At 41.6% G+C, this 23,804-nt stretch overlaps 1 protein-coding gene across 3 annotated transcripts in view; it reads right to left on the minus strand.

Annotated features, from left to right (window-relative positions):
* Nucleotides 1-23,804, minus strand: part of IP6K1 (inositol hexakisphosphate kinase 1) — a 35,197-nt gene that overhangs the window by 6,707 nt on the left and 4,686 nt on the right. Inside the window, exons 2-6 of one of the 3 annotated variants that reach the window (XM_066616443.1) lie at nt 17,806-17,881; nt 6,707-7,049; nt 2,073-2,283; nt 1,556-1,731; nt 721-896 (exon numbers count right to left, since the gene is read on the minus strand). In XM_066616443.1, the coding sequence (XP_066472540.1) occupies nt 721-896; nt 1,556-1,731; nt 2,073-2,283; nt 6,707-6,929 (786 nt within the window). In that variant the 5' untranslated portion in view covers nt 6,930-7,049; nt 17,806-17,881. Of the gene's footprint in view, nt 1-720; nt 897-1,555; nt 1,732-2,072; nt 2,284-6,706; nt 7,050-17,774; nt 17,882-23,804 lie in introns of all 3 variants that reach the window. The other 2 variants (XM_066616442.1, XM_066616444.1) reach the window with 2 other exon arrangements.

Consider the following 23,804-nt stretch of genomic DNA (forward strand, 5'->3'; position numbering starts at 1 on the left):
CCAAGTTCAAGTCTACTATTCACTGAACTACACAAATTCCCTTAGGGTCCTGCCGCCCATTCCCCTTACTGGCACATGAGCACCACCAGTTGTTTAAGTTCAAGAGGACTGAACTATTTTAGCTAGCAAAATTCCCTACATTTCAACTGCACAACATTGTGAAGATTCTGTCCCAACTTCTTCCACATCATCCCAACACAATCCTACATATGTTTACTTGAGAGTAACTGACTGTGTTCACTGGAGCCTACTCCCACCAAAGCATTCATAGGTTTAGAGTGTGTCACCTTATGCAAAGTAACTCTAGGCACTATTTCTTAACTATATTCCTTCTAAATGCTGTTGTTGCTTCAGACATTTTCTTGACTGTGGCTACATAAACATTAGGTACTAAAATACTATACTTGGATGCTGAGAACAAAAGCAACAGAAAAGGCAACCAAAGCACTGGAATAATTTCCAGATCTTGCTGAAGCCTTCTACAATCATTGCCTATGTGGTTTCAAACCACTCTATAACCCCCAGGACCAGAAGTTCACACTTTTGTGTAAGAATGTACTTGTATTGTAGTTTACTGTGTGTGTATACATACACACACAAAATATACACTTTTATAAGAGGAAGCAGAGGCTCTCCAGATTCTGTGGCAGTTAGCAGATATGTCATGCAGAGACACATCAAAACATCAGAGACACATATTGCAAGCAGCCCATACAGTACCTGCATTCCACAAACCCGTACACCTAGTGTGGCCGAGGTACTCTGTGCACACTTCTTCATTTGTCGAGCAGCCTTCTCCTCAGATGCATCATCCCCGTGTTGTCTGGTCCCCATTTTCAAGTCAAGCACACATGGAAATCTGAAATGGTGTACCACATTCTCCAGCAAAAGAAATTCTGATAAGCTGTCAAGGAGAATAAATCTTTCGGAACTCCAAGTTCCAAAGACTGGTTTTCTACAGAAGTCCTACATCCTCATTTTCTAGCAAATGCTCTGGTAGGGAGCACAAATTCAGACACTGGACAAGGAAGCTACAGGACCACCACCCCTCCCCCCCCACACACACCCAAAGATGAATAAGAAGGTAAATAAGCATTTCATCTTCAGAAAAAGGAGGTGATTGGAGAAGACAGAACACATGCTTTGCAGGTAGACGGTCCTAGGTTAAGTCCCTGACATCCCCAGTTAAAAGGGCTTTGAGTAGCAGAGTGGGAAACAGACAGTCAGGAAAAAACAGACTAGTCTGGCAATATGAACAAAAAAAGAGGACGCCCCTATTCTGAATGACAAACATTTCCTCCCAGAATCCGCATCTGGGTATTATTGATGGACCACCGGAGCTGGACAAAAGGAAACAAAATTACTGCCACAGGGAAGCAATGCATAGTCACAGCTGGCACACACAAAACAGCCACTGAAGGGCAGGTCTCTTTTATTTTTTTAGTTCAAGGGTATATGGGAATTATCGGTTAACCCCGTTAGTGTCCAGCCCAAAGTTCCTACAAGAAAGGAATACACAGCATAATACATTAAAATTCTGCCTTCTGAAGGATACTGTAGAGCTTACGTTCCTTGGACTCGGAGCGCATGCGGCTCAACTGTTGCTTGTGGCAACGTAGGCTCCATGGATTAAAGGTGATCTTTTCAGAACTTACGCTACTATTTCCATCTAGCATCTGAAATGGAACATCTGAATGGATGGAACTCTGGAGGCTTCTCATGTCCTGGATGCTGTTGGCACAATAAATTAGAGCTCACAAGATAGATCCTTGCTGTCACACATAGGACTAGGTTACAAAGACTAATATTTGGGCTGGTAAATTTTGTAGTTTTGCTTCAATGCCACATAATTCTGTAGAAGAGCAGGGCATTGTGAATCCTTTGACTGTTGGCTGGATATCAGACTCTGTGTACATACATGTTAAAGACCAGGAGACACCTGACAGGGATATACAGGGCTGATCTTGTACCAGAGATTTTGTCATTCAAAAGTACATTAAATAAAAAAGGGAAGCAATCTCTGAGAAGCATCATGTTTCACTTAAAGAAATAGCAAGAGAAATACACAGTACCTTTCTGAAGATTCAAAAGCCAGCCCTGGTTTCTCTTCTTTGTGCTCACTGCCACTGCCTGATCTATTGAGGCTCCTGCGAGAGTGTTTGCGACGTGGCTGGTCCCTCTCTGGTGTCTCATCCTGCTCCAGGGATTCACTTTCCACATAGGGGTAGGCTACCAGGTTAATGTAGCCATCACTGTCTCCTTCAAAGCAAACCGACACCATACCTGTCCAAAACAAAGAATGTGTTGCATTCCTCTCATGGAATTTCTTAATAGGTGCTAACATATGGAAAACTGTCAGGTGTTAGGAAGAGATTAAGAAGCTAGAAAACCAAAACGCAAACTAGGAGAGCTATCACAAGTAAGAAAGATGGGGCAGAAACTTTAAAGAAGAAAACAAAACCAACCACCACCCATGAAATGCCAAAAATGCAACTTAGCAAATATCCCCAGCCAGAGTATCTCTGAAAGCAACAGAAGTTTCCATCACTATTGAAAGTGTGCTCTAAGCAGCACAGGGATGACCTTTTGGTATATCACTTTTTCACTAAGCAATTTAAGAGAAAGACACAGATCACCACACTTACTCCAATAAAAAAAGAAACTGAAAGCATTTGTAGAATTATTTAGCCTTTAGTTAAACTTCAGCTTTGTAAGCAGCTATTGCCCTGCTGCCAAAAGCCTAGCTCAGATATGTACATATTCCTAAATTGTGGGGTTGGACGTGACACCTGAAAAGAAAAAAGGGAACTTAAGTTGTAATCAGACCTGCCCCATGAAGATACACTTAGAGCACAATCCTATGGAAACTTCCTCAGAAGTAAGTCCCACTGTGTTCAATGAGAATTTCTCCCAGGAAAGTGTGCATAGGATTGCAACCTAAATACTTTAGTACAGTGATTCTCAAACTTTTAGGGAGTAAGACTTTGCGTGGGGGGGCTAGAGCAGTGATTCAACCCCCAGGATCGCATTGCTAAGGGCAGTGCTTTTACTCACAGATGGCCAGCACAAGGTCCAGGTGGTGCGGGGAGCCCAACACAGCCCTCTGCAGGGCTCCCCAATGCTTACAATGGTCAAACAGAGCAATCAAAAGCACTTCCAATTTCCAGGAGGTGCTTTTCAATAGTTCCATTTGAACATTCTAAGCATCAGGAAGCCCTGCAGAGGGCTGTGCGGGGCTCCCCACACCTCCTGGACCTTGCGCTGGCCATCTGTGAGTAAGAGCACCCCCTTTCACTGCCCTTAGCAACGCGATCCTCAGAATCCCATCCCTTAAAGGAACATGGGAAACTTTACACAAGCTGGTGGGTCGCGACCCACCAGTTTGAGAACCAATACTTTAGTACATCTTCTATTGTCCTAGCTCTAGCCATTATCTACAGCAGCAATTTTCAAGTAGTATGCAATGACATATTAGTGTAACACAGGAGGGTCATTTATTAATAGGGCCACTGGGGGATGTGAGCCCCCCACTGCCAGTGTTATGTGCCCTGTCAATGTATTTTCTCTTTAACCTAGGTGGATATCTGAAAACTTTATGGACAGAACATGAGTTAGATTGGTTTGACTCACTAGTTAGTAATCTGTAATTAGTACCAATCTGTAATTGGTCTGACTCACAAGTTAGTAATCTGGTTTTATTTTTGAGCAAATTGTTGAGTTAATGGAGAGGAACTACCTTGTTAACGTATCTTCAAATAGACACTTTAATGCTAAGAAACAAAAATATATCTAGATCAGACATTAAACACAATTCATACACTCAGACAAAAATATGTGATTTGAGCCAAGATCTATCATGGTATATTAATTTGGAGACATATCACCATAAACCCCACATGGAAAAAACAGAACAGAGACATGAAAAATATTATTTCTAAAGAAATATGGATGTTCTCACAAGAGGCACACTTTTTTAGTAATGTTTAAGGAAAACTGCTATAAGATTGCTTTGAGTGATACATATAAGTATCACACACACATATAGGTATAAACATACATACTCCTCATTTGTATATACTGACAGGTGCTAAACCACCACATACAAAGCACTGAAGGACAATGAAACCAAAGAAAGCAGTATGGCTTAGCAATAGTTGGGATCTATTTCAGCTGATTAGGTTAACAGAAGATCAAAATCAGTGGATGATCATACTCTACCAAATCTGGAAACTGGTTCAAAACACCCAAGGTACACTTTTTGCAATGGACACATGAACATTTGGTAAAATGATTTTATAAGTTTTATTGTAATTTCTTACATTGCTACATATTATTTACATATTTTTCTCCTGCATAGAATTGTGTTATGTGCTAAGAATGAGACGAATTCAGCTGGCTTTGCATTGTAAGTTTTCCAAACATCATTTTGAAATGAGTTGCATGATCTTGACACATTCAAGATTAACATACACATTAAAGAAGAGTCCTTTTGGACACTGACACTTGGGCATGATACACATTTTCTTCTACCATGTTTCTGTGCTGCTTCAGCTATAAGGGGTGCAATATCTCCTGTTCAGGGTATTTTCTGCATAGTACATACAGCAGCTGACTACTGTTGTGCCCATAATATCCATCTGCTTACATCTGCAGCAAGGTGTGAATGCTTCCCCTCCCCATTCGGTCAACATGAGATTCATGTTGTCTCAAATTGCATGGGGGCATGGTCAGAATCAAGTAGTTTTAGAGAACTGAATTTGCTAAGGAAACCCCACGTATAACTGATTCACTAGGTGAGAAACTCTTCAACAAGCATAAAGGTCCAATAGGTCTTTAACCCATTTTTGCCTGGCCCATTTATGGCCCATTTATGGGGGTACACATTTGGTCCCTGTTGCATATAAGCAAAATTGGGCAAAAATGGCTTAAGCCATCTGGGTTGTAGTTGTGGTCTGCCAACATTAGCAAGGGGTTGGACTCAATGATTTTGCAGGTCCCTTTCACCTGTATGACCTTGCATCATCATGAGCAAGTCACATGGTGTCAGGGGCATATGTATTACCTTTGTACAGCCACAGGCAACTCTGCATTAGGAAATGGACGTAAACTGGACCTAAGGCTGGAATTCAAATCAGTTACTATTACCCTTTATTAAGAATATGTATATACTACTTTTCAACAAAAGTTCAAAAAGATGTCCATAGCAAAATCAATGAAAAGCCATTCCTGTCCCAAAATGGCTCATAATTTTTTTAAAAGGACACTAGCAAAAAAACCACTGAAAGATAGGGTCAGTTGCTCTCTCCTGCTAAACATAAGAGAGCCAGCACTTTAAAAAGATGCCTCTTTGCTCAGTTAGCAGGGAATGTACATCAGAAAGAAAATTTCACTGAAATGAGTAGGGATTACAGGTGCGTGCCACTTAATAAGTTCTCCAATCCCTGTTATGCGATTAGGTCATTCAGTGAACATTCTATTGCCTTTGTTGTGTAAACAGGCACTCCCTGCCAGACACTACTGGAGATAGTCTCTTCTTTGCATTAAGAGCCTCTCTGTTCTGTAAACAGGCACTCTGCTGCAGGCTATGGGAGATGCAATTGTCTCATTAAGAGCATCTTTATTGTACTTTGACCACTATGTGATCCATTGTTAAGCGAAAGGTTGTTAAGCGGTGCATGCCTGTACAGGTTGAGACTCATTATTTGCAAGGGTTAACATAAGAACATAAGAACAGCCCCACTGGATCAGGCCATAGGCCCATCTAGTCCAGCTTCCTGTATCTCACAGCTGCCCACCAAATGCCCCAGCGAGCACATCAGATAACAAGAGACCTCCCAGAACTCACATGGATGGCAAAAAAACAAACAAACTAAAGCACATCAATTTAAAAAAACAAAATCTCTGTTTTAAAAACAGCCTTGCTGATCTTTTGAAATGCACACAGAGGCAATCAGTCTCTCTCCAGGCTCTTAGGCTTCACTAGGAGGCAGCGATCCCTCCCTTCACCAGGAGCCCCATTGAGGGGGGAACTGAGGAGGTGACAGGAGTTGATAATGGCTGCCATTTAGCCTTCTTTCATATGCTCAGGGGGAAGGGAGGAGCCTGCAGAGAAAATAAGTGGTGGGTTGTCAGCAGGCTGCCCTCTCTGGCATTACTGAAGGACTGTTTTCCTTAAATTTAAAGGGCCCCTCTCATCAGCGTTGAGATAGAAAAATCTGTGGAATCTGTGGATAATTAGGTTATACCTGTCATCACTTGCATGACTGTTTCTCTACAACAGTAAAAAGCAGTTTAAACTGTGATTTTAAAGGGGTGCATTTTTTTCCTTCTCATTTGCAGGGGCCATTCGTGTTGAGTCAAATCTGTGCATAAAAAATCCATGTATAACAAGGTTTGACCTGTATTTCAAAGTAAACACATTTAGGATGGGCTGTATAAGTGCTTTGCGTTTGTAAAGAAAAGAGAGCCACCATCCATCAGATGACGATTATTTTTAATAATACTATTTAGAATGGGCACATACTATAGGCATTAAATAAATGCTCTTATCAAAGCATTGCCTAAAAATATATGGGAAGATCTCATGTCGACTACTATGTACACATTCTACTTTGGTTATTCTTGGAAGTATATATAAAAGACAACATCAGACACACAGATACACTCGGAATTTCAGCCCGATTATCCAGCAGTGCTGTAAGTTCACCTTTGTATTCTGGTGTGAATTCCTTCATTTCTGGAGGCAGGGACTCATAGAAGCGCTGTTCTCTGGTGATAAGAGGCTTGCACACAGTGTGATCATCGTAGCGCATCATGCTGCTGTGGCCACCCACTTGATGGATGAAAGGCTCCAGCAGGACCCCTCTGGCTCCTGTGTGGGATGCGTTCTTGCCATGCTTCCCCACCTCCATGGTTTGACAAACACACATTGCGTTGGGCACCAGTCACGCACTTGGGACATGAGGAGAGCTGCATGGGGTGGAAGGAGTAGTTTCTCAAGGAGTAAAACCACCAGCAGATATCCCAGTAAGCCACTGCACGCCAACAGTCTACAAAACAAAGAGAAGCATGATGCTTAGACTACAGCGGCCAGCTACATCAATCCAAATAAAAGTACTTCAATATGTGCACATTCAGGCTTCGAAAGTTAATACTGGAACCTCTCCCCTTTGGGTTTACTGACAATTCACATCATACATTCAACACTAACTTTTTTTGATGGTCTGAAATGGGATTACTTCACCCTGCTAGTACAGAGACTAAACAGAGACTAAAAAATGCTCAGTTATATGGGACAAACACAATCAGTTGTCAAATGAAAGCTGCCACAGTAATTTATATCATAAGCACCAAAGGTAAGCATAAAAGACATGCAGACCAATACTGTTCAGTGGTGCTCTAACTATCCAAGACATGTAGTGCAGTTGCTGCTGCTTCCTTTCTGCCTAATCCAGGATCCCTCTGGACAGGAAGACAACAAACTAGGCTTAAGATCAAAAGCCTGCTTGTTAACTCCTTAGAACCTGTGATTCTGAAGAAACTCAGCCATACAAGAATCAAATGAAATGAATCAAATGAATACAGGTTAAGCAGTAACACGGAGGGAGGGAGGGAGGGAGGGAGGGAGGGAGGGAGGGAGGAGAGGAAAGAAAGAAAGAAAGAAAGAAAGAAAGAAAGAAAGAAAGAAAGAAAGAAAGAAAGAAAGAAAGAAAGAAAGAAAGAAAGAAAGAAAGAAAGAAAGAAAGAAAGAAAGAAAGAAAGAAAGGAGATGATGAAATATTTACTCCTGCTAGTAAAACAGTGACCAAAGAAGTCACTCAGAAGTTACAGAATGCATCCAGCAAAAGAGAAAGGAGATGAGAACACCTTTCCATATTATTAATCTGACAGAACTATTTGCTATGAAATTGTGACAGTAATCTGGAAATAACTGTGAGCTATTCAAAGCTTCATGGTATTAAACTGCCATAAACAGGACTGAAAATTTGTACAGTCTCCTAAGTCTTCCATTTAAGCATCTTGTGCACTTATCCCCAATGTAACATCAATTCAAGTAAATGTTAAATTTATGATTTTGTTTTAGAAAGCAGTTATTAGCATAAGTGAAAGCATTATTTAAAAAAAACCAAGTCCACGAAACACAAGAACTGAGCATGGCCATGCTGATCCGTTAAAAAAACCATCCAAAAGCAGATTAACAGTATCCTTCATATGCTAGGTGATGCTAAAAGGAAATACTAAAATAGCAAGGAAAATAAGAGGAAGGTTTCACTTTTTGGAAAGACTGTTAACCTCTCTTTTTAAACAAACAATTTTAAGAAATTCAAGGCAGCTTACAACATGAAACATGTTGTAGTTATTGTAATTTTATTGTTAATAAAACCAAAGATACAGAAAACCAGCTTAACTAAACAATCTGGAAAGGGTCATTTAACCTTAAATCTTGAGGGCCTTCCAAGCTTCAGGAGAGAGAAGGCTAAGCATACATTCCATGGAAGGAGTTTCACATGGAGGGGGGTACTACAGAGAAGGCCTTCTCACCTGTCGCCACAAGCCACATCTTAGAGGTCAAAGGGACTGGCAGAAAAGCCTTCCTGAAGGATCTCAAAGTGCAGGCCAATTCATATGAGAAGAGGCAGCCCATCAGGTAATCCCAAACAGTTTAGGGCTTTAAAGGTAATAGCCAACACCTTGAATGACACCCAGAAGCAAACTGACAACCAGTGCAGCCAGAACAACATAAATGAGATGCAAACATAATATCCACTCTATTAAAATTCTTTCAACTTCACTTTGCATCAGCTGAAGCTTCCAAAGAGTCTTCAAAGGCAGCCCCACATAAAATGCATTACAGTACTTACAAGAAGACACCTTGAACAAACAACTTGGAAATTTTCACAAAGATCTTGAATGGAGCTGGGATGGTTGAGGGCATTATCCACCAGGAATAAGATTTAAAGGACAGATTTTCACCTTCACAACACCAGCCCAATTCCTCCTTCAGTTCAGACACAAGTGGGCCCTCCTTATCAGTGGGTTTGGGACCTGCGGATTTGACTTATCACTGGTCCTGATTCATGTCCAGAGGGCCTCACCAAACCTCATGGACACAACTGAAACGGCCTTCTGTTGGGGTCCAGGGATGTTCTGGGACACAGGGAGGCTGTACGCAGCTTCGCCACACCTCAGAAAACATCCTGTCGCATCTGGAGATCCTCCAAGGACCCTCAGAAGATCACAATATCATAGCAATCCTTAGACACCTTGGCATTATCTGGCAAAATGTATAATGCTGGCACTATCTTACAGAAAAGAGCCATTTCAGCCACGCTGAACATCCTCTTTACATAGTAGCCTCCCTTTTCAATGACTGTCTTTAGAGACCCAAACCACCACTCAGTGTCCATCAGCAGCTGCCACCTACTCAACCACTTTTATGCTGTGGTAGTAATATCACTGCTTAAAGAACCATTTAGGGGGCAATCCACAGGGACCCATGGGCCAGCACAAGTCCCTTATGCCAGCCCAGGAGGGTCATAAACATGCACATTTGTGCCTCCTTGGGAGGAAGCCAGGTCAGCGCTCAGAGGAGCGCTGGTCTGCAGTGGCTCACACAAGCCTCCGCACCAGCATCCTTGCCAAGGCTTGCATCGGCCCAGCTGAGCCAATGCAAGCATCTGGAGTGACTGGGCAGGAGGGAGGCATTCCTGGGTGGGGGAGGGCGGGCAGTAGGCGGTCCCGGGGGCAGGTGGGTGGGGAACGGGAGGCAGGGCTGGAATCCAGTGCTTATGCTGGATCCCAATCCCTGTCTCCGGGGAGCATGGAGCGGCTTCAAGCAGCTCCGCTCTCCTCAGAATTGTGCACCTCAGGAGGTGGCGCAAGTCTGAGTAGACCCATAAGGGAAAAGGCGGCTTACCCAGAAGTAAGGGGAAAGTTTCCCCTTGCCTCAGACTGAGCTGCCTTGGGCCCCTGTCCTGCGCTGGATACAGTGCAAGCCTCTTGGCTTGCCTGTTCCAGTGCAGGGTAGGGTTGGGCCTTTAGTTATTTGATTTTTTTGTAAACCACTTTGTGAACATTTTTGTTGAAAAGTGCTACACAGGTGGGCCTGAGTTATCTGAGGGTTTGGAAACCATGGATTTCATCATCCACAGGTTCAGAATCCTTGGGGGGGAAGCACCTGGACCCTCCAAATGTGAAGTGACTTTTTATGCCTTATAAGGCATTCTGAGACCCACAGAAGCAGTGCCGGGCCTCAGAATGCCTTATAAGAGCATAAAAATATCACTTCCCATTTCCTCTGAAAAACCAGAAGTTGGTTTTTTTGGGGGAACAGACTGTCTTCCCAACAGACATTCTGAGGGTCAGAGAGAACACATGCAGCTTCTCTGGCCCTTAGGAAGTCTCTGGATAAAACCAGAGCAGAGTGCTGGTTGTGTTCAAAGGGTTTGGGGCCTCCAAATTCACATATTTAATCATCTAGGGATTTCAGTGTTCTCAGGGCTTCTGGGAATGGAACCCCTGTGGATAACAAAGGCTGCCTGTATAAATACTCTTAATACAGGTGTCTGTGTCCCTGTCCCTGTCCCTCCGCACCATATCCACAGATCCCTTATCAAGACTGCTTCGTATTCAATATAGTCTCTTCAGATGTTTAGGCTGCATGCTTATAGTGTCCTATAAAAGGAGGAAACATTTTGCCACAGTAAGCCTCCAAACAACATTAATGGGCATAGGGGACATGAAGATAGAGTTCCTCTATATCTGCATGTGGGCCCTGGAACAGATCAACCGCTGATATGGGGGCGCCTGTAAAAATAAAGTTAGTAAGCCAGCTGGAGCTAGCTGTGAATGGCTTGCCTTCTTCCTCCTTCTGCAGTTCTTCCAAAATACTGCAGGTTTGTTCCTGGGTTAGGAACATGGCAACTGGCACATTTGTGCTGATTTTGATCCTTGAGCCACGTGCTGAGCACCTGCACCACGCACTCCGTTCTAGAGGTCCAAGAATAAGAGGTCTTCACACTTGCAGACATCCCCAGTTAAGCACTTTTCTTAATCTTATCAGCACTGTCATAAATGGTACAAACAGTGCTCCCACTTAAATGAAGCATGCGGCCAACATCCAATTCACAGTCCCCTCTCTGGAGCTGATAGAAGTACAGGAAGCTTTATCATGCCAATTCAAAAATGAAATCGCACAAATCAGTCATTAATTTGCAAAGTGTGCTATTTCAAATTCAATCAATCAAATGTAAATTGAGAGCTACCAAAATATATTCCCCTCCCTCAGGCCTTTCCATCCTATAGCTCAGTGGTTCCCAAACTTATCCTTGGAAGTTGGGAACCACCTAAGTGTTTGTGCGGGAGGAGTAAAGGCAGCAACACAATTGCCAGGATCGCACCACTGTTGGGGAAGAAAGGGAATGTTTAAACTTTCCACAGCACTGGCCTGCCAGGGGGTGCGGAGAGCCCATGGATGTCTCTGCGGGGCTCCCCAAGCCTCAGAATGTCTCAAAATCACAACTGTGAGCCATTTCCAGTTTGCAATTGCGAAACTGGAAGTGGGTCGTGATCAAGATTTGAGACATTCTGAAGCTTGGGGAGCCCTGTGGAGGTTTCCGTGGGCTCCCCACACACCCTGGGAGGCTGGCACTGTGGAAATTTTAAACATTCCCCTTCTTCCCCAGCAGTGGTGCAATCCTGGCAATCCTGTTGCTGCCTTTACTCTTCCCCACCCCTTAAGGGGCCAGAGACCAGGCTTTCCTTGGCTGGTCTCTCTTCCAGTTTCCTTCCTCTTATACCTTCTTCCCATTTTTGTAATGCGTCTGCCTCACACATTGGAGCCTGCAGGCAGTGCTTGTCATTGTTAATTCTTTGTTCCTATTGTGTTTAGCTAGAGCTGTTATATCAATACTGTAAATGCATATCATAAGACACCGCATCAGAATTACCTTGTACATTTAGGCAAAATGTTTGATTCTATAATCAAAACTAACTCCTCTACTAGTTCGTTGTTATGTGTCAGGCTCAATCAGTCTCAAGAAAGAAAATCTTGAACGAGATTCAGAGAGCACATCGCCCAAAGCTAACAGTGCCCTGTTATCTCCAGAAAAACACTACTGCTGGAAGATGTAATTGAACTGGACCAGGCACATGAAAGCCCTTGTGAAAGGACAAATTGCTTAGCTTCATGTTCTAGGGCAGCACTGGTCTCCATTTAGTAGCAAAAGAGAATTGCTGATATTCTGTGTGGTGCAGCACAGTTACCTGGTAATAAATGCACCTATTCACATAGTTAAGATTCATTTGTCCTGGTTCCTGTCTTGCTTGTTTCTGGAATCTTTTAAACTATTTTTTAATCAATAACTTTTTTACAGACACCATATATAAACAGATCTTCAAGTAGGAAACATTAAGAATAGGAGAAAGCATAGCAAATATGAGTGATGAAAACATTATTATTAACAGTATTTATATACCGCTTTTCAACTAAAAGTTCACAAAGCAGTTTACAGAGAAAAATCAAATAACTAAATGGCTCCCTGTCCCAAAAGGGCTCACTATCTAAAAAGATGCAAATGAATACCAGCAGGCAGCCACTAGAACAGACAGTGCTGGGGTGAGGTGGGCCAGTTTCTCTCCCCCTGCTAAACAAAGGAGCACCCACTTGAAAAAGTGCCTCTTACCCAATTAGCAGGGGCATTAGAGAGAAGTGCATCTGACCAAACTGATTTACAGCCTTTAATTATATCTATTAAGACCTGTCCTTGCAAGATTAGTGATACTACTGCTCAATAAAGGAATCAAAGCAGGCAAGTCCATTAGATGTGCGGTATCTGCTATGCAACCTTATCAATGCACATTTCTATTTCTGGTTTCTCACTTCCAGTGCAGCAGGAGGACTCATTGTCCTTAAAGTTAATCCCACTCAACATGGCTTTTGGAAGGTTATTTTTAGGCTGCAAAGTTTTTGGATACATTTCACATCTTCAGCCTTCAAATACACTAAGGACAAGTTCATGTCACCACTGGGACTATAGCAATATACAGGCAAAATGCTTGGAAGTCCTGCATTTGTTAGCTCCTTATTCATGGCTAGTCAGTTGTATACATTTGCTGCCACACACAGGATTCAGCTTCTATCATTCCACTATAAATGCACTTTTTCTGCATTTGCCTGTACATTATGAAATCAGAGTAACTGCACATAACTACAAGCAAGGAAAAATAGGTGGGCTTTTCAAATGACCATCACTTGCCAGACAGCCATGTGAAGTACAGGCATCAGGTTTGGAGGAGCCCTTTGTCAAGATGCTCACAGTGGCATTACCCACTTCTTGCTTCTACTACCACCGCACATTTCTCTGTCTGCCCTCTAGGGGCTTAATCCACACTATCATCCAGAAACAGTGGGCAAGATGAGCAAAAACTATTGTTACTCTTCTTGCAACTCAATCGTTCAAAAACAGCAGAACAGGTAACTACAGCAAAAAGCAATAATTGGACTTGGGGCCCCACATGATACCATGTTAGTTGCAAAGATGTGAGCAAAATATGAAATACATACACAAGTTGGCTTTTTTTTTGCTAAAAAGTATGTGTATTTGAGTTGAACGCAATTAAGTATTATTCAGGCCCAGGTGACACTGAATGAATCAAGATTTGAATCCTTAGAACCATGGAAGTATAAAGGATGTTGATCCATTAATTGTTCTACTAGCAGTTTCATTCCAAATTTGAAAAGTCGGGCTTAAACAAGTACCCAGAATTTAACTAAAATCAAGAATCACATAAGGCTGTTCCAGTTGAGCTTCACAGTAAAGCTAATTTTTTGAGCTCTGTCACATAGCACTGGGACAAAGAAAAACAGAAAAGGGTTAAGTTATTTTGTCTACATTCACCCAATCAAATTTTGTTTTGTTTTATGGAGCCCGAAGTTAACATGGCAGGAAGCAATCAAACACAAAGCAGCAGGAAGCAACTTTCTCTTGCCTTTACTAACTTTAAGAAATCCAGGTACAGCAGTTTTACTTTTCTTATTTCCTGCAGCAGAAAAGATGTAAACTCTTGTGTTCACCATTTTCCTATTTTAAGATTAAAATGAACAAAGATGTCAACAAAGAATAATGGAAATTCTCATCCATTTCATACAACATGGCATAAAGACATTCTCAAACAGCCTTTGGAAATTCTAGTCACTATTTTGATAGCCAACAAATGCCACGCAAATTGCCAATGTTGTATTCCCCAGAGGTTTGCCCTGATGTAACCCAAAGCACAGAACATGCAGTTCTCCATGATAAGAGAGGAGGCTTGGATGCCCTGACTCAGCAGGAGCAGTAGAACAAAGAGAAGCTCCTCTTTCAGTTAGTTAAATCAGGGAGTGGGGTCAAAGCACCAAAATTCAGACACCTGTTTCTTAATAGAAAAAAGACATTATACACCAAGTTAATTTTACATTCATTGCAATTTATCTGTGAATTTGCCCCCACATACATATGATACCATGTTAACTGATGGTGCACCATCATACACGACAGCAATTTCCACAATCATGACAGCACCAAGAAGAACTGCCACAGTGGCAGAAATCACTGCAAAGTCTATCAGTATTTTCACTACCCAACTACAAACATACAAACCTGCCTGTCAAACAAGATTTTCTTCAGAGGAAAAACTGTACTTGTATATATCATTGCAGTTTCAGAAGAAGGTTTATACATAAATAAAAATGTATACACTCAAGGACATATTTGTAAAAAAATTCAGTAGTAGAAATGACTTATTCTCTACTTCAACTAATATTGTTGGTCTCAGCATTTATAGTCACATTTCTAATGAATAGCGTTTAACAGTTTGGGAAAATATTTATGTCCTCTGGTCTACCACTACTGCCTAAGAAGTGTCATATTTTGTGGCAATCACTTTTTATAGTCATAATCCAGTTTACTAAGAACACAAAAACTTGTAAACATATTACTGGTTGCTGAAGTCAACAACTGAATAGATTTCAGAGGCTTAATTTTTTCCCCTCAATCTAGAGGCCTGAGAATGAGAAAGATTGTTCAATCCAAAGGAAACTTATTTTCAGTATTTATATCTTCTTTTTGGTACTAGGCTCCTCAAAGCAGTTTGCCAATTGAGTGCTCTCATTGAAAATGGAATTACTGCTAATTCAGTTTCTCACAAACTACAGTGCTGAGCTGCTTTTGCCCAAAAGACACAGAGGAAATGCAATCCCATGTACATTTATTAGGGAGTAAGTTCCATTGAATTCAGTGGGGTTTACTTTCAAGCAAACATACACAGGTTCAAGCTGCATTACTGTAATTCTAAAAACACTGACAGAGAAAAAAGTTCCACCCAAATCAATGAGGAGTTAAGATGTAAGTCTGTTGTTCAGTATAATATTATTTTAATTAGCTGCTGGAGCATTTTTATGTTGTATTTTGTGTGTTTGTATTACGCATGCATTTGTTTTTTGTAATGTTTTATGCTGGTTTCTGTTCTGTTTTTAATTATTTTTAATGAATATTATGAGCTGCCCTGAGTGTTGTTAGGGGGAAGGACGGGGTACAAATTGTCCAAATCAATAAACACTGTTTGATTACCTTTAGGTACACTATAATATATGAAGTCAGCTTGATTGTTACAATGACAGTTTAATAGCTGTACTGAAATACAATACCTTTTACAATAGCATACGTGATAGCACCATCACAGAAAGTACTATCAAAATATCTAATTCATTATATGAATATATCTCATTGACAGTGGTCACTTTGTAGGAAAAGGGCTATTGTACCTTAAATGTGAAGGAAATTCTGTTCATGAACTAGCTACAACAGACAATCCAGTGTTACCAGCAGCAATCATAAACTTAATTCTATCAACTGGCAAGAAAAGCAGGATAGCTTGAAAAATAGTTTGTGAAAAAGGACAGAAGAGTTAAGGTTGATTTTATATCACTTATTTGCACAACAGTTCTTCAGACATGCTTCCTCGTGAAGATTTCCATGAATTTACATTGAACCAATTAATGGCCAGATACACTTCACAGAGATCAATCAATCTTGCTGGACACCTAGGGAACCAGCCCTATCTGGAGTGCTTTGCTAGCTGTGTCATCTTGCAGACTGACCTCAACTACACGAAACGGGTTGGTTTAGGACATATTTAAGCAATACTTTATCAGCAACCTGGAAAAAGATAGTAGGAAAGTACAAATGAAGTTTACAGATAACACCTGTTTAGCAGGTACTATTAATATAAAGAATAGCCAGGAAAGTAAGTAGGATGAATTGGACAACTTAAACCTGAGTAATTTCAGAAATGAAATTCAGTTCTACAACATGCGAGAAAAGCTATTTCATTCACAGGCAGCTTCAGAACAAAAACTACTGGTTAATAGACAACAAATTTAAAGTTAGAGGTTGAATGAGAGTTTGAAGATGAATATGAGGCAATTTACTGCTTTCACCCCAGAGGTAGGCGGTGAACCACAAATACATGAACAGCAACAATGAGAAACTTAATTCTATCAACTGATCATAAAAGCCCCCCGTACACCCTGCCCTGTGCGTAACTTTTTTTTTTTAAAGCCGCAAGCAACATATGAAGACAGACACTGCCATTTTAAAAAGGCAGCCACGTTGCAGTTTGTGCCGATATGTAGCACCAGTGTTATGGGTGGGAAGAGAGGGCTTACCGCAACCCCTTCACTAGGCACAAAAGGGGGCCACTAATTTGGTCCCTATGAAGCAGGAAGAGAGAAAGCCAAACCTCAAAACAACAAACAGAAATGACGGTTGGTTACTATGGGTCAGCTAAAATGTGTGGACTCAGCTGTGGCTTGTTACTGCAAGGAAGAGATTTCTAACTTTTGCATGTGGAATGTGCCACCCCAGACGGCATCAGCAATAGCATTAAAATGCTCAGTGGTGAGCAGAGAATACCATTTTGTTTTTCTTGATATGACAGTGGATGAATTTTCATACTCAGAGCTGACTGTTATGTTTGAAATCAGGAAGGAATTCTACGCCCCACCCTGGAAGTCTGAAAGTGACCCAGGAGTATGTGCACCACTTTTCCCTTTATTGTATGTCATGGCACATTTGCTTAACTCATTTTAAGCTTTCTGTCTTGTCACTGCCTTTCTGTGGCATATTTACTAAAGTTGGAGATAATATGCGGCAGGGGTGAAAGAGAGAAATGTAGTAATACATAGATGGTCCTTCTCCGGCCAAGGGTGTAGAATAGAGGGTAATCCTTACTTCAGCTAATCAGACTGCACTCCTCAAAAGCAATGGTGCCAAAATACTGATGACTAACAACTTTCAGCTAAAGATTTGACCACTGTTCACTACCAAAACAAAACTCATTGGCGAGAGAGTGAAAAGGAATCCTGTTGATCCAGAACGTGCCTTGCTCAAGTGAAATGCAGATGTGTCCCAACTCATATGGGATCTGGCTGCTCTGCCTAGCAGAAGCAATGAGAAGGTACAAGTTGCTGCTTTTGGTACCTCACACACATGCAAGCACAGAGAACATCCACCTCATCTTCCCTGCCTCCCTCAATGGCACAAGCAGTTCACCTACCCTCATCAGAAAGGGAGGAAAGAAAGGGTAGGGACAGTCTGGAAATTACCCTACCCTTACATATGCAACAGTGTGAGATGCCCTCACTCAGTTCTGTTTCCTACAGAGCAAGTACTACCATATCAACAAGAAAGGCAGGGGTTCCAGGCAAGCAGTAGTAGATCCAAAGCAACACTCACTTGGCTCGCTGCAAGCCCAGACAGCAAGTACCTGCCAGCTGCATCTGAGAATTCCAGCACGAATTGTTCTCTCCTTCTCCACTTGTTTCTTCTGGTGTGAGAAGAGGCTGCAATGAGAAAAAAACAGTGCATGGCAGACTGCAAACTGGCCCACCTCAACTGCTCTGTGCATAGCCACTTTCTCCCAGCTGCAAGCACTGTAAGTGGAAAGGCTTCACCAACACAAGTGCAATACAGCACAAAACAGTCTGAAGCTGGCTGTTTAGGTCAAATCAGCATGTGAAATTCATCCTGCCCTCTGATACACATACACTGCTTTTTGGTACATTTAGGATTACCATAAACAACTGAGAATAATTGTTAGATCTGGTTTTAAATATCAGTGTCTAGATCCAGAATCCACTCCTTTTAACCACTTTAGTCTCCTTTCCCCACCTACCACAGCATATAAACCCTCTTAAATTTAACAGTGAAGCTTCTTCAGAATCTCATTCTGAACAACTCCTTCTTGCCTCAGTTCCCCCATCTCCCCTTTCCTTTTCCTCAGCCTACCCTTCATTCTAGTTCTTCTCTCTCAGTCAATTCCCTACTCTGCATTCTTCCTTTTGGCTTCCTACCCCTTAGCACTCCTTCATCCCAAGGGCTCTGCTCAGAACCCAACGTTATCTAATCAAGCCACCAAATTGACAACCAATTCACAGAAGCTGGATTGCAAACTGTTCCCTGAGCAACTAAACATTCTATATCACCACACCTATTTAGCCAATTAGAGACTTCACCACTACAATGGAAACATAACATTGGGTATGTACTTCCACTAGAACAATAGTTCCCAAACTTTTTTGACTGGCAGCTCCCTTGACCATTGGCTGCAGCTCCCCATTAGGGCTACAATCCTATACATTATATAGGGCAGCAGGTTTTTCACAAGGATTCTGAGGCTCCCCAAACAGCCATGACTCACAGTTTGGGAACCACCGCACTAGAGTAAAGAAAATGAAATTATAATTGACACGCAGTATTACAATCTATTAGCATACAATTGATGATAATCAAAGACCCACTTGTGAATACACTAATTCGGCCCGGCCTCTTTGAGTTAGAGGCTCAAAGGGACAAAACCATTCTTTCCAAATGAGCAGCTTGCTAGACCTTTGCCTCAAGCTACACTGGGCACATAGCAGTTAGTATGCTGGAAAGATGCCTGTACTCACACAGTTATTCAGTTTGCCAATCTCCTGGGGCAAACTAACCTCCACCAGCAGAAAAAAACAAACAATTGCCCATGTTCCTCCCAACTACTCACTTGCCCCCAATCTTCTTCTAGTTCTATTCCTGCTATGTGACCAATCCGATTGCTTTTAACCAGTAGGGAAATTGGCAGTATTAGCATTCTAGTCTTAGAGGGCCAAAGTGCATGTACATTCCTTACTGCTCCAGTATACAGTATTCTTTGTGCCTTTAAAGCACAATTGCCACAGTGGTGCTGTACCCCACTGCAGAAAGTATTATAGCTGGTTTATCCTGGCCACAGCAGCACAGCACCATCACAGTGTACTGAACTCGCAAGTAAGTGGTAGCAGGGACCTGGTGCTCTCTAACAACTTGTAAGGCTGGCTAAAACACCATTAAGATGATTAGCAGTGATATATTAATAACTGTAAAGGAACTGCTCCATTTAAACAGTTACAGTAATACTAGTAATGGCATAACAGTCATGAAATTCAGTACTCCCTTACTAGCCAATGCTTTCAGTCGCCCATGCAAGCAGATTAAGGGTAAACTGCAACTGCAGCCTGGCTGAATTGTAAGTTATTTCAACAGATGGTACCAGCAATAGAAAACCAAGTTCCTGTTGCAGCTTCTGAAAGAAATACAGCGTCTACCATACGTGTGCCTGTCACCCTCTCTTTGTCCTTAAGAGTTGGGCACCATACAAGACACAAAAAACCACAAGTTGAATGAATTTGACTTTACCTGCATCACGAATGATAGTATCCTTAGGAAGAAACAGAATTCCCCTTAAGTTACATCAGGAATGCAGACAGAAAACTGATACTACCCTAGTACCTGTTCAAACCTGAATTTTCATTTTCTTTTAGGAAATCAGATTCTGATTCTAGAAATTTATAAAACATTGAGTTTCCAGTTACAGCCTGAGGGCACCCATGTTCTGTGGTTCCTTCCCCCATCCAACTCCTCCACACTTGTGCCTCTCCCTCTAGCATCCAGCTTACACTGGGCAAGAGTTTTCTTTCCAGAAACTGCTAAAGCATGAGCAAAAGTTGTCCTTATGGTGGTCACACTGTATAAATAAAAGGAATGATGCAACAACCTTTAGGCCACTCCAGTACATAAGTGTGCACAGGCAACCTAATCTTGCCGAGGGGTTGTGCTCTTTGGCACCTAACAGAAAATATCTAAGAGAAAATACATCTAACAGAAAATAGGTGTATTAGGACTCAGCTGCTCTTTTTGATAGACACAGGAACCTCAGAAAGACTGAACTCTGTGTATACTAAGATGCTTTATAAAAAGTGAACAGTTACATAATGCACTGAAATTTATACTGTCAGAGAAAGGGCAGAGAAAGAAGGCAAGCACTGCAGAGAGAGGAGGTGCACACACGCCACAGCAGAAGATATATCTACTAGGCTTGGATGTGCATTGTCACAATAACACTCAGTAACTTCCCACAACTAAAATACCGCAGGCACTCGCCTATAAGCCGACCCCACAGATAAGCCGAGGGCAGGTTTTGAGCCAACAATCATGGAATTTTCTATGACCCTCGGATAAGTCGGGGGTTAAACTTAGGGGGGTGTCTAACTATAGTTTTGTCTGATTTTACTCGAGACCAGATCCTGAAAAATAACCCACCACTAATTGTTACCTAAGAATACATAGTAAAAGATCATAAGATACATTTTTATTCTTTTTAAATTCTGGTCTTCATCACCTTTTTGTAAGCGCTATCAGAGTTAGTGCACTGTAAACAACATACAGTGGTGCCTCGCAAGACGAAATTAATTCGTTCCGCGAGTCGTTTCGTATTGCGAAATTTTCGTCTTGCGAAGCACAATTTAAAACAAAACAAAAAAATGCAAAAAAATTCATCTTGCGAAGCACGGCCATAGAAAAATTCATCTTGCAAGTCACCAAAAAAATCACAAAACGCTTTCGTCTTGCGAGTTTTTCATTGCGCGAGGCATTCGTCTTGCAAGGCATCACTGTACCAGTAAAGCAGTGATTCCCAACCTGGTATTCATGTACTCCCAGGGACACTCAACAGGACCTTTAGGGGTACTTGAAAAAGAATGGAATAATGGTAGAAAAAGGCAGGTCATGCTCCAGAATGCCTTCCAAGACAGGAATGCCTTGCAAGGACCAGCAAGGCAGGAAGGGAGGTAGCTAGTTGGCTGTGAAAGTCCCACAAATAGCTAGTTTTTGGTCATCAATTCATGTATGAACCAGTGATTGAAAACCAGCACAGTAAAAAAGCTGAAACATAATATGGAAAGTGATCAATCACCCAGAATTTCTCAGCACACTTCTGGTGCAAAACAGTGCAAAGGCAGAATCTTCTGTTCTTCAAACAGATAAAAAGAGAAAACACTGTAATAAATACATTAAGTCTGGGATTTCATATGGAGGAGATGAGGGCTTGTATTATTAATTACAAACATTTTGCTAATATGAAGGGTACAATTTATGGAAATGGGCTGCCAAAGGATATGCAAGTGAAAAGGGTTGGGAACCACTGCAGGAGAACCATGAATCAAATCTACCTTTAAGGTGTCTGGTGTGTTAAGCCAGAAGCTCTACAGACAACATACAGCCCATAAACACATAACTGTGAGTGTACAATTCAATTCACAGCAGAGAGATGCAGCTGTATTTGCAACCCTTTTTACTCAGACCCACTGCTTTCCATGGGTGTTATTCTTAAGTAAGGATACATTGAATTGCAGCCTGCTTCAGATGGAAAGGAGGATTCCCATCCTGGTGTTTCAAAAAACAGACCTGCTGTGCAAACATTTGCAAAGCAGAACTAGGCTGCAGCAGAAGGAAGGAGAATAAAAAGTTAACAAATTGCTTCTAAGAAGCTGCCTGCCTGCTGCTTGAGAAACTTGGCGCCTGCCTGCCGCTTGAGAAACTTAACTTTTCAGAGTTGAAAGGCCTTGCCCTCTGATTGACCGGGAGATAAGGCGAAATGAGAATTGGAGCTTGATTACTTGGCATAAATTTCACGTACTATATGCGAGTATCTATGGTGATCTAGGTCCAGATTCTATAAGTAGCCTTCTGGGATGGCAGACAAAGTTCTGAGTTCTCCATAAAGGTACTCAGTAATGAAGTTATAGGTTGCCTTACATTATAATTATTTCAGAAATACTACCATGTGGCATATTTCCAACTAGAGAGAGGTTATCAAAGTGGCATTTAGGCCAATCCTCTGCATATTATTCAGAAGCCAATAGCACAATATTAAGCCATTTCTGCCCAACGCTGCATTGCAACAGGGATCAAATGTGTACACCTGTGGGCTGGGCAGAAATGAGTTGCCATAGATATTTGCCTATAGGGTAAGAAATTTCTGCCAATAAATCAAGCTTAGAGCATCACCTCACCTTATCTCTGAGGTTGCCCAGGGGTCAGTGCTTTTCAAGCAACTCTGGAGAAGCTGCTTTTCAAGTGGCACCAGAGAAGCAATGTAGAGATAATTAGAGGGCTGTTAATCTCCAAGGCAACCCCTAGAAAGCTCCAAGAAAAGTTAGCCTTTTCACTGCTCCTGAGACTTCCATAGAAATAAGCAAGCTTCCTTCTCTTTAGAAGAGCCTGCTGCAGCCTCATTCCATTTTGCAAATGCTAGGCAAAGGTCTGTTTTGTTTTTTTAAAAAGGAAGTAATCCTCATTTCTATTTGAAACAAAGTCCCAGGCTACAATTCCGTACACCAGTACTTAAGAATAACCCCCATGGAAAGCAATGGGTCTACTCCTGAGTAAACAGGGTTGCAACTATGTGCAGCTGCACTTGCTCAAGTCATTTCTTGTTGCTAGTCTCTTCATTGTGAATTGAATTACACACTCCCAGTTATGTGTTATAAGTTGCACATGTAGAGCCCCCTGGCTTAACACATCAGGCACCTTAAAGAAGGATTTGATTAATGGTTCTCCTGCAATGGTTCCCAACCTTTTTGCACTTGCATACCCCTTGACAGCCCATTTCCATAAATTTAACCCCTCATATTAGCTAAATATTTGGAATTTAATTAATATAAGCCCTCATCCCCTCTATATGATAACCCATACTTCAAAGTACTTTCTCTTTTTATCTATTTAAAGAACAGAAGACCATGCCTTTGCACCATTTTGCCCCAGAAGTGTCCTGAGAAATTCACTTTCCATATTATGTTTCAGTTTTTTACTGTGCTAGTTTTCAATCACTGATTCATTCATGAATAGATGACCAAAAATTAGCAATTGGTGGGCCTTTCACAGCCAGCTAGCTACCTCCCTTCCTGCTTTGCTGGCCTGCAAGGCATTCTGGAGCACTACCTGCCTTTTTCTGCCATTATTCAATTCTTTTTCAAGTATCCCTAATGGTCCTGTTGAGTGTCCCTGGGAGTACATATGCCCCAGGTTGGGAACCACTGTTCTACTGATATGTTTGCAGTGCACTTACTCTGATATTATTTACAAAAAGGTTGTGACGACCAGAATTTTAAAAAGATCATATGATACATTTTTATTCTTTAACTACGTATATTTTTAATAGAGACTGTACCGTTCTTAGGTAACAATTACTAGTAGGTTTTTTTCAGGATCTGGCCTCAGGTAAAAATCAGACAAAACTATAGTCAAAGTATTTAACCCCCAACTTATCAAGAGGGTCATAGAATATTTCATGATTTTTGGCGCAAAAAACCTGCCCTCGACTCACCTGTGAGATCGACTTGTGGGTGAGTGTCTGCGGTATGTGGGCTTTTCTTACATGAGTGTACAAAGAACTGCAATCTTCATTAATTC

This window comes from Tiliqua scincoides, chromosome 2 (genome assembly GCF_035046505.1).
Source record: "Tiliqua scincoides isolate rTilSci1 chromosome 2, rTilSci1.hap2, whole genome shotgun sequence".
Classification (NCBI taxonomy): domain Eukaryota; kingdom Metazoa; phylum Chordata; class Lepidosauria; order Squamata; family Scincidae; genus Tiliqua; species Tiliqua scincoides.